The sequence below is a fragment of the Parasteatoda tepidariorum genome, chromosome 3 (genome assembly GCF_043381705.1).
Source record: "Parasteatoda tepidariorum isolate YZ-2023 chromosome 3, CAS_Ptep_4.0, whole genome shotgun sequence".
NCBI classification, from domain to species: Eukaryota; Metazoa; Arthropoda; class Arachnida; order Araneae; family Theridiidae; genus Parasteatoda; species Parasteatoda tepidariorum.
The window spans coordinates 1460932-1477204 of NC_092206.1; the positions used below are offsets into that span (position 1 = coordinate 1460932).

The following is a 16273-nucleotide window of genomic DNA, read 5'->3' on the forward strand; positions in this document are numbered from 1 at the left end:
ATGGTCAGTGGTGGTAGCCTGCGCAAATGAATATTTTAAGATAACCCATTGACTAATTCAAAAGAGGAATGCTTAATTTTACTAGGTTGCTAGGCAACCAAAATCTGATCGTAAAAAAATTGAAATAAAGTTCTGTGATTGCTTGGAGAGGTCTTATTAATTGTTAATAGAAAATATCTAGAAGTTTCTAGGCAATAGACAATTTTTAAGCTGATTTCTGTCCAAAAAGCAAAAAAAAAATTATTTTAATCCCCTTTGAAAAGAAAATTTGAATCGATTTATAAATTATTTATTATGTTCTGAGTTTTCAGAATTTAAACACATGAACTTTTTATCTGATATTATTTAGATTATGTTCTTTTTGCTATATTTATTCGAGGATTTTATACTAAAATCAAATTAACATAACTTATTATAGCTATATACAAAATTTTAGGGATTATCATTTTTACAGCTTTAATCGAGTCTTCTAGGCAAGAAAGTTTGAAGGGAAAAAAAGTGCTTGAAAAATAAGATGCAGATTGTATAGTAATTCTATTGCACATTCACAGAGTTTTCTATAATTTACGATATTTCTTTTTTCTATAACTCAAGGAATTGTTGAACGTTTAGTGGCATTTTAAAAACATTGAAATATGTTATGTTTAGGAATAAGATATTGAAATAATATGTTGCATATTGTATGATTAATTGTTTAAAAAATCGCTTCATTCTGCTTGATATTTAGGTTTCATGGTTTTCTTTGGATAAAGATGATTAGAAAATAGCATCCTCATGTTTCGTTACATTCTGAAACTTACTTTCGCAAATTCACCATTAAGTGCCGTACAGCATATTCTTCAATTACGATAAGCTACATTTACCATCAAATAATGCTCCTACGATTATTTTTGTTTGTCCTTATGTATATCTGATACTCTCTTTCTAAACAGAGCTTGTAAAATACTTAAGATACTGAAATAGGGGCACAAAAACTTAAAAGATAAAATATTTAATTTCATTAACTGAAAATATCTGGTCTCAAAATTTTAATTTTTAAGTTAAATATAACTTTTACAATATTGATGTTCTTACGTTTTTAAAGACCACATGAATCCTGTTAAAATATTAAAATGCATATGTTTACTTTAACGAGTGTAAAATCCTTATCAAAATAATGATCAAGACCCAACTGTAAAACAGTATAACTGACAATAAAAAGTCAACTGGCTTCAAAACATATGAAGTGGGTAGTAAAAGTTAACAAGTTTCGAGCATTCAAATATAATCGCCCATTCGACTTGTCAGGCTTGAATAACTTGTGACTTTGATTATTGTACGCTCAAAACATGTCTATTTTTATTATTATCTATTATTTTTTTAAATCAATGAAGTTTTTATATTTCAATTCAGTTTCTAGGGATTATCCATTTAGTTACACAACATATTAAATTATTTCACTCGATATTAAAATAAGTTTTACATAAGTTATAGGCACAGGTTCTTAGATTGAAAAAATTAATAATTCACTGCTTTGTTAAAAAATCAATGCAGTACAATTTTTTTTTGCTGCAAGCCTTAACATTTTAATTTAAGGACATAAAAAAATTCCGTTTACAATTGAAATTTCGAAAGGCGAATGTGAAAATGGAACGTCCCCCAGCACCAGGAATCGAAATTAAATAGTTACAAGAACAACTATTTAAAGCAAGTTAGCTTTCCTGTCCTACTCGAAGTTGTTTGAAAAGGTATTTTTTATATATCGATTTCAAAGTTTATTCTACATATATTTTAGGGTATACTTTCGGAATCTTTCAATCGAGTTTATTTTTACACCTTTATTTGCTTAAAATTATTAAATAATTTGCTTGAAATAAATTATTTAAGCTACATGATTTAATGCATTTATAGTATAATAGTAAACTGGCATATCCTGGCATATCATCGCATATCCTTAACCTTACCGTTATAAATGGAATAAGCTTAGATAAATAATAAAAGTTAATTTTTTCCTCGTTTTAATTTTCAAGGAATAATATGTTTCGATCAAACAGATTTCATTCTGGAAATAGCGAAATTATTGAGTAGGTCCCTTGNAGCTACATGATTTAATGCATTTATAGTATAATAGTAAACTGGGCTTTCATCGCATATCCTTAACCTTAATACCGTTATAAATGGAATAAGCTTAGATAAATAATAAAAGTTAATTTTTTCCTCGTCTTAATTTTCAAGGAATAATATGTTTCGATCAAACAGATTTCATTCTGGAAATAGCGAAATTATTGAGTAGATCCCTTGGAGCAATATAAGTCTTTAAAAAAAAGCTTGACTATAATTTAGAAAGGAACTTTACTTTAAAGAAAACCTAAATTAAGGTACTAAAAAAATTGATTAGTATATTAATGAGGAAATAATAAACGCGAAAGGGTAAAGAATAAGATTTTTAAAAATGTTGAAATTTAATTAAATAGTTGGTAAAATAGTTCTGCGAAACACTTCCGGAAATTTCTTTTAAGATTAAGACGATATAGGGCAGGGATGGGCAAACTACGGCCCGTGGGCCAACTGTGGCCCACCGGAAGGTTTTATCCGGCCCGCGGAAAGAATTTTAACTCCATTTTCTTGTCTACTTTGTTAAAAGTTTTTTTTTGTTCTTTCTTTTTTTACAAAGTTTTGATGACCTTTTTACTTTCTCTATTTTTGTTCTACAAAGCATAAATTGATGGAAATAGTTAGCACAGACAGCTTCAATTGGTAAAATGTTGAAAGTAGAAGTTCTTTATAGAATAGACGTAGATTGGTTCCAACGAGGGTCTGTCTTTCTCGAGGAGCAGACATATGGAATCTACTGTAGGTGAATTGCACTTCACGTATGGCAGATTGCGCATTTTGAGCTCCAACGAGTGGATTTTTCTGCCGGCGTGAGTTCTAACATTTATTGGGTATGGAAAAATTGCACACGTAATGTAAATAATTGTGAAATTATAAAATTTATAAAATGGTTAGTGCTTTTTTGACTTATTTGTAAACTTTTTTAACCCCAAAAAAGCTACTAAAAAACCCTAAGTTGATTTAGAGTGCCATGCGTTCAATGATAAATGGACTTGGACAGATCTTTGTCATGTGAACAACTAGAATTGTTTTTCGTTTGAACAACTAGAATTGTTAGCCTCGTTCCTTAAAATTAGCACATCTCACTTGGAACCAATATAAGGAAATGAAATACCAGTTTCATTAATCTCATCAAATATCTAAATTAAAACGTATATCATATTTTTTTTAGAAGTTTTGACTTGGCCCACCTAACTGTTTTTTCTCGATTTTTGGCCCTCGATCAAAAAAGTTTGCCCCTCCCTGATATAGGGTAAACCAACCAGTGAAGGAACATCTCATAGATATTTTTTAAAAATAAGATTTGAATCGTTTTAATTTCGATTGATTGGTAACAGTAGCTTACTACCTAACAATAGGAAGTCATCTAACAATGCACTGAGTTACCTGGTCTTTGAGTCTTCTCTGGAAAAAGTTTTGAATTTGTTAGTATCTGTTCAATGCCTTGTTTCGTTGGCAAATTATAAGGTCAGGGTTTGTAGTTATCCGTTTAAAAAATTTAATTGAATATCAAAATGTCATTTTCCTGGCATGTCACAAACAATATTTCCAATAATAATTAGCTTCAAAACTTCTTATACATTTTTCAAAATCTAATTTTTTTAAATCTTATCCTATGTAACCATTTCTAGAGTATACGCAGAGGGTATTGTTTACTAAAACTTCGTTTAAAATAATTTTTTCTGACAATAATTTGTTTGTCCCATAAAAATCTGTCATTTTCCTGGCTACTTTCATTTAGTGATTTATAACCAAAATAGATAGCGCCAGGAATCAATATCTTATGTTAGGTGAGTAGGTTTTTATGCTGTCATTTTCCTGGCTTCTTGAAATCATTAATAACAAAAACTACATGGATTTATCTGAGTTATTTTAAGAATTACTGTTGTTTTCTGCAGAATACAAACGTCTTCGGCCAAAATATTAAATTAAAGTAAAGTTATATGCTATAAAATGGCGAATTTGTCATTATCCTGGCTGTCATTTTCTTGGCTTATGAATCCCAGGACATTGGAGTGTTACCAGAAATTCTTTTTAACTGCTAATACTGTAAAGAGGGAAAGCAAATATTGACCTAATACCTAGTTTATGTATGATTGTAATATGCTTGGATGTAATCAAAGTTATTTATTTATTAAATAATAATTGATTATTATACACAATTTTATTCTGTACTTATCAGCAACAAAAATTTCTTTGTTTCTTTTTACAGTGGATAAAAAGAATTAATTTAAGCAATTTATGGTCCATCTAACATAAAGGCTTAAGTTGAGTTACTTACTATTTACTTAAAATGGCTGTTTTTTTAACTTCTAAGGTAACATGTCATTCTCCTGGCATTCAAGATTTGGTGAATTTCTATTTTATTTTTTTTCTCGAGCAAATGTCAATAAACTACACTGCTGTCTATAAGATATTAATAAGTGTAGCTAAAGAAGTATACAAAAAAAATTTTAGATTACTATTCTGAAGACTTTAAATTTGAAGAAATTTTTTGGTCCGAATTGTTATGTTTCGTGAGAATCACCCATATACGTACGCATTTGTACGTACGTATATTTTTACATACACACATATACATTTTATGTGTATAGGTACATTATGTACATACGTACATAATGTACCTATACGTATGTGCATCTGTACACACATGCGTAAGTTTTCTTACGTATATATGTTTCTTGCATATATTGTATGTACATTTGCATTCATGCATACTAATAAACATTGTGCGTACTACTTATGTATACATATCCACACAATTTATACATTGTACATGCACTTGTGCATACAATGTACGTAAGTACGGACATACTATGCAATAACAACGTATGTAAGCATGTAACTTTTTTTTACCTCTTCATGCAATCATTTATATATAATGCTCGTTTGTGTATATATTCCCATAAGCATACAGCGTAGTTAAGTGTATGTACAACAGTATTCGTGCAGTAATTATTTTTACAATTATTGGTATTCGAAATTACTTGTAGGCTATTTATGTGGCACTAGAGCTGCACAATTGTCTGGGAAACATCCCTAAAAATGATCTGAAGACAGGATATTGCAATCCTCTGCTTTTGGTAGTCCGACGACCTGCGCGCACTTTACGGTAGAACAGTTTAACGAGGACAGATACAGCACACCCTCGGTTCCTACGCAGACTAATCCAAGTGGTTAAACACCCGCACACTAACCGCAGCCAGTGATGCTTCACTTCGGCGTTCAACTGGAAACCGTGTCTTAACGATCAGTGCGGGACAATTTCAACGTGAGAAAGTCAAATGACAGAGTTTAACTATAATATAGGGTTTCATATCTGGTAATGCTGTCCTAACTCTTGGAACCCCTGTCTCCTTTCTAGGGAGCCCAGGGGTTCTTAGGAACACCATATGAGAACCGCTGTCGTTTACTACCTTCTTTACCCGTGTAAGATATTATGTACTTATGCGCACCGTATTTTTTGCAAAATAATTTACTCCATTATATGCCAGTTTGTAAATGGCAATAAGTAGAGCTTTGTGGTTGCCATGTGATAGTTTTGGAATGTAAATAGTTTTTGAGTGAGTGTAAGATATTTTCTTTGAATTTGTTGTTGTTGTAGTTCATTTACGTCACACTAGACCTGCACAATGGGCTATTGGCGACGATCTGGGAAACATCCCCGAGGATGATCCGAAGACATGCCATCACCATTTTGATCGTCTGCAGAGGGGATGGCACCCCCGTTTCCGTAGACCGACGACCTCCACGCGAAGTCGAGCACTTTACCATAGAACAGTTTAATGAGGACCCCTATCGCACACCCTCGGTCCCTACGCAGACTGATCCAAGAGGTCACCTACCCACTCACTGACTGCTGTCAGTTCAATAAAATATTTATTCACTGCAAGAAAATCGTTTTTCATTTTCATTAAAAAAAAAAACTTTTTAAACCATCAAAATTATTGTCTTTTTTTACAATATATCATTACAAGGATTAAAATATAAAGTGAATACTGACAGAGAGTTAAACGCGCAAGGAATTCAATCAGATATTATATATTGAACAGGGCTCGAAAAAACTCAGAAATTTTACCCGTCCCCAAGGACGGCTTGTCCAACAATGTACCCTTCCTCCTTTGAAACTAACCCGTAGCTTCTAAATAAATAAAAATATAATTTTTTCTTATTTATTACAAACATTTATATAAATTGCACAATGAATTAGTCGTTACTAGGATTACATTATACAGTAATAAAAGAAATACTAGGTTACTAATAGTAACCTAGTATTTCTTTTATGAAATAATTTAAATGACAAAGGTCAAGTTATCTGGAATATTAATTTATCCGAGGGTACTGCTTTTTCTAAATGAATCAAATATGACGTTTGCCAGTTCCACAATCAAGCCAATGATTTACAGAGGTTTCTGCACAGAAATCTGAAAGAGGTTTTCCATTTAGGTAGATGCTCATAATCGCGTTTAACGCTTCTTGTTTAAGACCAGTACGTAATGTGTTTTTTTGTAAGTTCATTGCTGAAAAGCCCCTTTCAACCGCAACACTACTCCCAGACAGAGAAAATATCAATTCCACCACACACACAATGCGCAGTATGTTGCTGTATTTCTAGATTAGAGGGTCATTTTAGAAGTGCGGAGCTAGACTCTTGTAAGATTTCAAAAATTGAAAATATATCACGAACATTAACGGGAAAATCGCCGTCCGTGCGGACGTCGGATTCGAGAGATTCGTTGTCCGCGGGGAATTTTTGACCGCCGAGGACGGGCTGTTTTTCGAGCCCTGATATTGAATATTCAATTATTTACTTCATGAAATTATTTTTACTAAAAACTTCTATGAAATAATTGCAAACCAAAAATAACAAATTTCAGTACACAATCATTAAAAAAAAAGAAGAAAAAAAAGTCTGTTCTATTTAGATCTATTATAGTCTGATCGAAAAATATAATATTTCTAGACCATTTTTTAGAATGTTTAAATAATTTTCAGGAACAAAACCGCCATTGCGGTTCTGAGCAAAGAGTGACTCCTGTACATTGACATGACAACTTCTTGATCATCAGCAATTTTTTTTCTCCAATGCATTGACCACGAACAATAAATATATGTCATTGCATTTAAAGTAATAAAATCTGGACAAATAAGATACCGAAATTTTTTTTTATATGGATGTTCATAGCCTAATTGGGGCCCCGGGGCAAAAATTTCTTTGCCCGCCACACTGCCTCAGTAATAAAGAATTGAACTTCTTGGAGTTATTTAAATTTTTCTCCTCATTATACATATAATATTGACTATAACCTAAAATAGCTATCAAGTCCCCTCCAATGGTCCGACGAAATATCGTTCTGTCCATTTTATTGATTATCTGACAATTCTATGTTCATCATGCGGAATGCAGTTTTCTGATTGTTGTCATCTAGCTGCGAAAAATTCATATCCTTGTTGACATTAGGGCCGAATTCAGCTAAATTTTTGCCTCAATTAAGAAAATCAGTAGCCCGTATTTTATCGCATTTTGAGATATGTAAAAATGCAGGCTTTTAACTGGGCAAATGTGTTCATCGTAATTACGAAAATTTAACTGAATTCCGTAGTAGAAAGTTATGGACTTAAGAAATATAGATTTTTTGTATTCATACGATAGATTAATGAAGAAACTAAGATAAAACTGACGGTTTTACACTATACTGATAGTTTAAAAAAAGTTTATTAAAGAAGGAAATCTAAAATAGACTTTCTATTCGATTTGGGGACCCCTGCCTTTTTTGGCTCTGGATGTTCATTGATCTTGAAATGCTCTTTAAATTGAAATTCTATTTCCAAGCAGATGTTCTGCATAAAATTAACAAAGAACATAAAGGGGCCGTTCAAAAAGTACTTACATCCCGAAGGGGGGGGATTTGCTATTATGTACGGTTTTGTACGATGGGGAAGGGGGGAGGTATTATACAAAGTACGTACTTTATAAACATACACCAAATTTAAATTTGACTTTATCCTACACACTCCTTAAGTAAATATTTAATTTTATTTAAAACATAGTTATTTTAATTTTTATGAAAGAGGGGGGTAGACTAATAAAATGTACGTACTCTAAGGGGGGGAGTAAGACCTTACGTACGGTAATGTACGAAGGGGGGGGGAGGGGTTTAAAATTTCTCCATTTTTGTGTACGTACTTTTTGAACAGCCCCAAACAACGTAATTCATTTTTGACAAATAAATAGCTTGATGCTTAGTAGGGTTGGGGTTGCATTTTGGACTTAGTTGATAAAATAAAATTATCCAAAAAGAGGAGACGGTGTGCTAAATGTAAAAACGACGAGAATAAAGTAGAATGGGTGATGAAGCGTGGATATCTCAATCCTCATGGGTTGTTGCAACGTGGTATTTGTTTAAGTTAGCGACTGTTCTTTCCATTCTTTTTTGAGTAAGCCAAGCATATCAATTCTCTTAAGGAACACATTCTTTCACAAAGTTTTGAATTCTTTCGCTACGTATTTTACTGAGACAGCTATGCAGAACATAAACTAATTATGCGTCGCAAAAGAAAAATATATATCAGGGTTACAATAAAATACATGAACAAATAATTAATCTAAATGAAGACGACAAAAATTATATTACAATAAATTCGATGAGCTGTATTTAATTAACATTCTAACCTATAGATAGAGCGCCATTTTGCTTATAAATGATCCGCTACCGATGACGTCATAGGTTACGTGTGTGGTTTTCGGGGCAAAGAAAGACGGATGTAAACGAACTAAGTTTTGTCTTCGGCAGACGCTTCTTCCTTTATTCGTCCGAAATGAATATTCTGCGTTCAGCAGTATAGGCTAAATATTTGTATGTTGCATCTCTAATTTAATAGCAGCAATTGCTGTTTATTTTTTTAAATTATTATTTTACAGTGTTGAGCTTAGTCTTGTATGTCTTCACAATTTAAAAACTCATTGAAAAAGTTTTTTTGCAATAACAGGGCCCTATTGGCACAAACTCACAAAAGCAGGGCCCTGGTTGATAGAATGTGACTTAACGTTTATTTTATATTCACAAAATGTCTGGACAGACCCCAGGTTTAATAGGTGTGAGGGAGGCAAGGAATCAATTTTGGGATGTCTAGATTTTTTAATATTGTTCCTAGAAGGGCTGATATAGGGCCTACTGGCCAATATAGAACCTACACCGGCTAAATAATGGATATAAAATATCGGGTGACAATTCTATATAGCATCAATATTTCTTGTCAAGTGGCTATAAAATATCGGGTGAAACGGAAAATTCTATGTAGGGCCAATATTGGTTATTTTGCTGCTGGGGTCTATTATTTAAAATACAAAAAGTTTTTCAAAAATACATTTTGTTCTTCTCTGAAATTCTGTTTAAGCGTTTATAGCAATAGAAAGAAAATAGTTGAAAAGCCACGTTTCTCGTGAAGCGTTTTTTTTCAAATGAAGAGCAGTATTCAACTATTTTTGCATGTTTACAATTCGCCCTCCCATTCATTGCTCCTCCATAACTGCAAAATGACTTTTAGTTGAATTTGTATTTTATAAAATAATTCGGAATAAAATCGATTTGGCTAATTTACTGGCCCTGAGTATTGTTAAGAAAAATTTATTTACCTCTTTCGAATCCTTCATTTTATAGGCCCACGCTTGACCAGACCAGATGTAACAAGTAAAATATAAAAAAATTTAATAAAATAAGCAAGAGAGACATTAGATGCTGCCAGATACAAATCATAACAGTTGTATCGAAATTTTTATCAAAAATATGAAAGACTCAAAAGAGATAAAAATCGTTTGAAATTTAAATAGGAGAAATTTAAACTAAATTAAATTTAAAATAAAATTATTTTTCGCTTATTACTTCTTATTGTGTCACATATGTAATTGCATGCTTGATGTTTTTTCCATTTTGTTTCTATCAGCATATTAAGAAAATGTTCTTTCTTGAAATTATAATTATTAAACATTTTATATAAAAAAAATTATAATTTTTAAAAATATCGACTTGAAACTCTGATGCGACTTACAATACGCCCTCTAGCGGGAAAGATATTTTCAGGCTATTATTTATTAAGTTTTCATTTAGTTCTATCAGAATCATTGGTAGATAAGAATGCTTTTTTTAGCAGCAAAATTTCCCTAAGAAAAAGGCAGAACTTGAAAAAATGAGCCAGAACATCGCAGAATCATTTTAAAACAGAACGCGCCTAACATTTGAGAATCAATTTCTCAATTTTTCCTTTCTTTTAAAAACAAACTTGCAACCGATAACTTCCGATTTCGCATACTGTTACAAATGTGTGTATGACGGTAAAATACATTTTTTTTTTTATCTTCAATTCATAATAAATTGAAGTTAAGTCAACATTGCTTATACTTCATTAAAATGAATAAATGTGATTTCAGAATGTGCAGAGCTGTAGCAGCTATAGAATATTCTTCTGCTTCATAGAATAGTATACATTTTTGTATCTATATAATTCGGAAAACAACAATAAAGAATCATCCGAATTATTTGTATTAGTATCGTTTGTGCCGATTACTAATAAATTTGTATCGTGTTTTTTGGTGAGTATTTTCTAATTTTGAATGATAAATTTCAACTAGAATTCAGCTATTCTGTTTTTAAGTTACATATTGAAATTCTATCGAGATCTTACAATTATAAAATTTTCTTGTAGGTATGTCAAATTAATGTTATATCATGAAGTTGTTAATGTTATAATCTATGCATATATTATTTGAAAATAAAAATTTTCAAATGAAGAGCATTTCATTTTGGAATTCTCCGGATTTATAAAGCAGGTAAGTGTTGTGATTTTTACAATTAAAAATTTACTTGTAAATAATTTTTTTCCCTTCTAATTTGATGATCGTTTTCATCAGGTGTCGTTTTTAACTATTTTCAGTATTAAAGGTTTTAGAAAAACATTCAGTCCAAAACCAGGGTAATAATTGCTTTGAAAAATAATCAAAATTTAAAATAAAACTTCAATCCTACTAAAGTGTAACATGGATTATTCATAAAATCTGTATACTTGTATTGGACACACTGTTCAAACATCTTTTTATTTTAAGTTTTTAACTGGTCCTAGAATCTCCTCGTGACCTTATTTTGATGTGTGAAACATTTCTTCATTCTAGAGTCCGGGTCACACTCATATTTGTTATCTACACTACTGGCCATTAAAATTGCTACACCAGGAAGGACGGCAAATAACAGAATATTTAACATTATAGTTGGATGAATAAGTGATTAAATTTTCAGGAAATTTGGTTCCTGAGGAATCAGTACTCAGAGCAGCATTTATTCTCCTGGGCATCGAGTCATGGGATCTCGACCAGCAATACTTCGGAATGATTAACCACAATCCCGGTAGGCCACCATTCGAGCTCGATCAAAATCAGACTGGTAGGTATTTCTCCTTCTTACACGAGGCATAATTTTTCTACACAAGAACAACGCTTAAATTCAATCTCTTCTTTTATACATATTGTAGGTGTCGATGCCTGCTCTGAATGAATGCGCTGATCATTTACGTACCACATGCTTTATCCGTCCTGCAAATTTCACGTTTGTGGTGTATTATACCAGATTCCAAGTAAAAATTATCGACACAGCAAAACATACTACAGAATAACGTTAGTTCCTATGAAATGCATTAACAGGAACTTAATTCGACAGTGTAGTGCAACTAAATATTTTTTAGAAAAATTTATGAAACTGATTGGTTAGAAATCTATAAAATAATATAGTGAATTTTATATTATTTTCGTAGATTAATAATCGTTTATCAGTTTTTTTTAAATCATTACAGCTGCTTCTAGACATAATTGGCTTACAAAGGACATCGGTTTTTTAGGCTTGGTATCGTAGATAAATATTTATTCTTAAAATCGACTCAAATTGTAAGATTTTTTTAAAAATTATACGATTGAATCGTGATGGCTCAGGGGATAGAGCGTACGCCTTGCAATGAGGTGAATGCGGGTTCGAATCTCAGCAATGGTTGGTCGATACGAATTCTCAGGTTGCACCGACCAATGCTGACATAAATAGCCTCAGTAGTAGACAGATCATGAGTTAAGAGTCCCCTTGCCGTCTGGCTAACTGTGGGAGGTGACGCAAATGCGGTTAGTTCTATCAAAAAGTCCTTCATGAAGGCAAATTTCTCCCTATACTTGATCCAAGAATTCCCTTGTCTCCTGGATTGGGTTCGAAATGACAAGGCTATGGAGTTGAACATAAGTACTCGTTTAGATGAATAGATAGAACACAGAATCTTTCATAGCGGATAGAATCAACATGTCTGATCTCAACCACTTTTTTTTTAATTAACTGAATCTCTCCGAAGCCGGGTAACAAATTTTACGTTGAACACACTCCTCATTAAATAACTATAATTGCCAATTTATATTTCATAAAGACAAATTTGCACATTTAAAGAAGTTAAAATTATTCATAAAAATTCTTTATTTACATTTTTCATACTATAATCCTAAAATGGATTAATATATCTACAAAACCTGTCATCTTGTGACCAAAATTTTTGAGGAAAAAAGAAAAAGCTTTTCACACATTTTGAACTCTAAGATTCAAGTTAAAATTATAAGAAATCTGCGATGAAAAATTAGCTGCAGCTCTCACCGCCATGCAACAGAGTTGCTGATACCAAGTGCAGGGGACAAAAGCATATCATACATGAATTAAAAATGCCTTTATTTCTCTGCTTTAAAGCTGTTTTTCGAAGCTTTGTCTCCAAGGAAAATAAAAAGGCTCAGTTTTAAACTGCTTTACGCTTGAAGCAATGCGATGATTTTAAACGATATAATCTTGCCGTGAAGAATTATCTGGGTTTTAGAACACACAAATAACTTAAATAATAAGTATTAAACCTTTTTAAAAATCGCCTAAGTGGCGACATTTTTCCACTTAGATGAAAATTATCAAAATTACTGCCGTATTCAGTTTTTGCGGGTCTAGGTAATGTGGAGTAAGTTTTTAAATATCGATTTTCATTCAGACCACAAACTATTTTCATTTTCACATAACTGTGGCTTATCTCCATATTAACGTTTTGCGCCATTTTCAAAATATGCGAAGACAGCGCTGGCTTTACATAGGCTTAACTTGCAGGGACCGATCAAGACTAATTCAGGCCCACAAAATTTTAGGGGCCCCCTAACAAAATATTTTGAAATTAAATTTCTGTAGAATAGTCCTAACTATAAAAATAATCTATTGAACTGCATGATTCAAGAAAAACATTCTAAAAAATTTAGAAAGTAGACAATTGAAGATTATTTTTCTAAGACAAAGTTTACTCATCTAAATATTAAAGCAAAATATAAAACAACAAATATTTTGATGACCACAAACAATTGAAGTCAGTGACTTTTGCTAAAAGCCTTCTTCCACCTACAGCTTTACATATTTGTTAAGCTTTTAGTTCTTATTGACACTATTCTTTTATAAGAGACTTTGCAAAAATGCATTCTCATCGCATTTCCTTAAACCATTGAGTAAAAATTGCACCAAATCAGCTGTACTTTCGAAATTGATTCGTGCAATGTTTACAGGATTTATCACAATACAAAGAATATTCGAAATGCCTTTTGTGAGATAAACTGTATTTCTTTTATATGTAATATTGTGGACTTTTTTCTAATTTTTGAGGCCCCCCTAAAGGCCCTAGACGATAATCAGGCCCTGTTAACTTGACCTATAACAGTTGCAAACTCACAGCAGTTATAAAAATAGCATATTATTCGTAAAAAGCCTCATTTTTATATGACGACAGAGCCATCGAAAAATAGCCTTTAAAAAAGGACATTATTAAAGGACATTACATTATTTTTATCAACTGCTTTAAAATATTTTTTTCCTTTGTTCTTTCAAAAATAAGGGCAACTCTCTATCTCAAGCCATTCATTTTTGAATGAAGGAAATAAATTTAGGACAAAGAAGATGAAATATAATTTTTATTGGAAGCTATAAAACAAACATCAGAAAGTGTTCAAAACTGTTTTTATACATTATGATGAAGAAACCTCTAAGTGAAACTGATGCAATTTAGCCTTTCATAATTGTTTAACACACACACATGCAGTTTACATTTGAGCATATAACGGCTGCTTCAATCAGGCTCTTTTTCTTTTTTTTTAAATGTAAATAGAATACACTCAAAATATGTGCATCACACAATACAATATTACCTCTTCGTTGAAAGTTTGGAAAATAAAATAAAAAAAACATTTGCATAGTTACAAATACCTGTAGAATCATCCAACACTAAATTGTTATTAAGCACGTAAAAAAAAATGGCACAAAAAAAAATCGATTCAAAAATTTTTTTTCCTTTAAAAAATAAAAAGAGAGTGTGGATAAATTATAATCTAACTGCAAGCTAATTAAATTACATAATTAGTTACTAAAAAATTATTTAATATTGAAAAGATCACAATATATACTGAGTCCTCCAGTGTCTCATTTGCTTCAAAAAACAAAAAAAGAAAAAAAAAAAGAAAAACATAACATAAGGTAGAATAATTTTTAATCGGATGGTCTCTTTTCGGAGAATTTTTTTGTGAATTCTTCTGCATTTTTAAAGAACTTCTTACGGTCCCTGCTATACTCTTCGGCAAGATCAGTTCGTAGAGGGTGTTCCGGTTCAGGTTCATTGACAAGGGCTACGAGGGCTTGAATCACCTGATCTGTCTTAGTTGCGGGTTTCCAATTCTCCACACTGATGATGGGCAGGCAGACCTGACCTTTCTCATCAATGTTGGGATGATATATCTTAGTACGAAATAATATTTTGGGTGGCTTAAATGGATACTCGGCAGGAAAGTTAATTTCTATCCTGAAGGCACCCTTACTGTATGGAGCACTATCTGGCACTATGAGTCCTTGCCAACTCAAGATGTTTGTGTCGTCTACCCTGATGTCTCGAAAGCACTTCATGTTTGCCTTTCGGATATCCTGAAGCTCCTTCTGCAAACGCCTTGTGGCTGCCATGGCACACACACCAAAAATAACCGTCAGGAATGAAATAAAACTAGGCACAACTGAAATAAAATACAACAAATGACTTTTCTTTTCTTGTTAATTTAACAATATATGAAATACATAATAATCATAGGTGGAATGAAACCACTAAAGATAAACTCTTTGGGGGGTTTTACTGCCTTAAAGTGTACAAAACCTAGAACAGGGTACGTAGCCAAATTATTCAACAAAAAATAAGCACTATCATAATTAGGCAGGGTTGGTAAGTTTTTGACAATTGACGGTTTTATCAGTCATGTCAAAAAAAAAAATTCTTTTGGCATTGTTTTTGACAATGGTCAAAATTTTTGAATCATGCAAATCGAATGGCGTTTTCATAAGCTATGGTCTGATGATGCTCCGAAATAGATTGGGAATTAATTGTGAAAACGTTGAATAGAACAATGTGAACAAGTGTTTTTCTGCACAATTCGTGGCGAAAATCAACAAGGTAAAAGAAAAATCTTAATTTTGGAAAAGGGAAAATTAAGCACTTTTTAAAAACACCTCAAGAAAAAAGTACATTTAAGGGCTTTTAAAAAACGAAAAGCTTTTAAAAACGCTACGCACTCTGTAGAACATAAGTAAAAATTCTATATGTGTAACCACTGTACACATAATAATTACATATATTAATAAATATTTGATTACTTTTAATACAATTTACTTTAACAGGAGAATAATACAAGAGGAAAAGATTCATGACTTTTGAAGCTCCACAATTCAATGAACAACAAAAGTGAATACCTTATCTTTTAAATATGCTTTTAATACTGATAAAATTATGTTTTTGCATAAGAATAAATAATGAGATATTAAAAATAATAATAAACTTTTTAAATAAAACTTGTCGTCATTTTGTTTCTTGTTCAACAGTTAACCTTTCATTTTTCACGATATTTTTTTTTTTAAAAAATAATGACATAATTTGAATAAAAAGGTTTTGGACAGTTTAAACCGGGGACTAATCCATCCTGTTTTAAATCTTGCCAACTCTGATACAAGCAACATTGAATAGGCTAACAAAAAGGTTAAACCCTGAAATTTTTGCTGTAAGAAATTTTTTCACAATAATTACAGATATTTAGACAAATTAACCGATTTTCATT

The 16273-nt window shown here is 31.7% G+C and overlaps 2 protein-coding genes across 7 annotated transcripts in view; both read right to left on the minus strand.

Moving 5' to 3' along the window:
• LOC107436625 (multidrug resistance-associated protein 1) overlaps nucleotides 1-16273 on the minus strand; it is a 143942-nt gene that overhangs the window by 113013 nt on the left and 14656 nt on the right. The window lies entirely within an intron of this gene.
• Nucleotides 14081-16273, minus strand: part of LOC107454929 (ubiquitin conjugating enzyme 10) — a 36748-nt gene continuing 34555 nt past the window's right edge. For all 6 annotated transcript variants that reach the window (XM_016072277.3, XM_071178184.1, XM_016072279.3 and 3 more), the window contains exon 2: nucleotides 14081-15184. In XM_016072277.3, the coding sequence (XP_015927763.1) occupies nucleotides 14670-15134 (465 nt within the window). In that variant the 5' untranslated portion in view covers nucleotides 15135-15184 and the 3' untranslated portion in view covers nucleotides 14081-14669. The remainder of the gene's footprint in view (nucleotides 15185-16273) is intronic.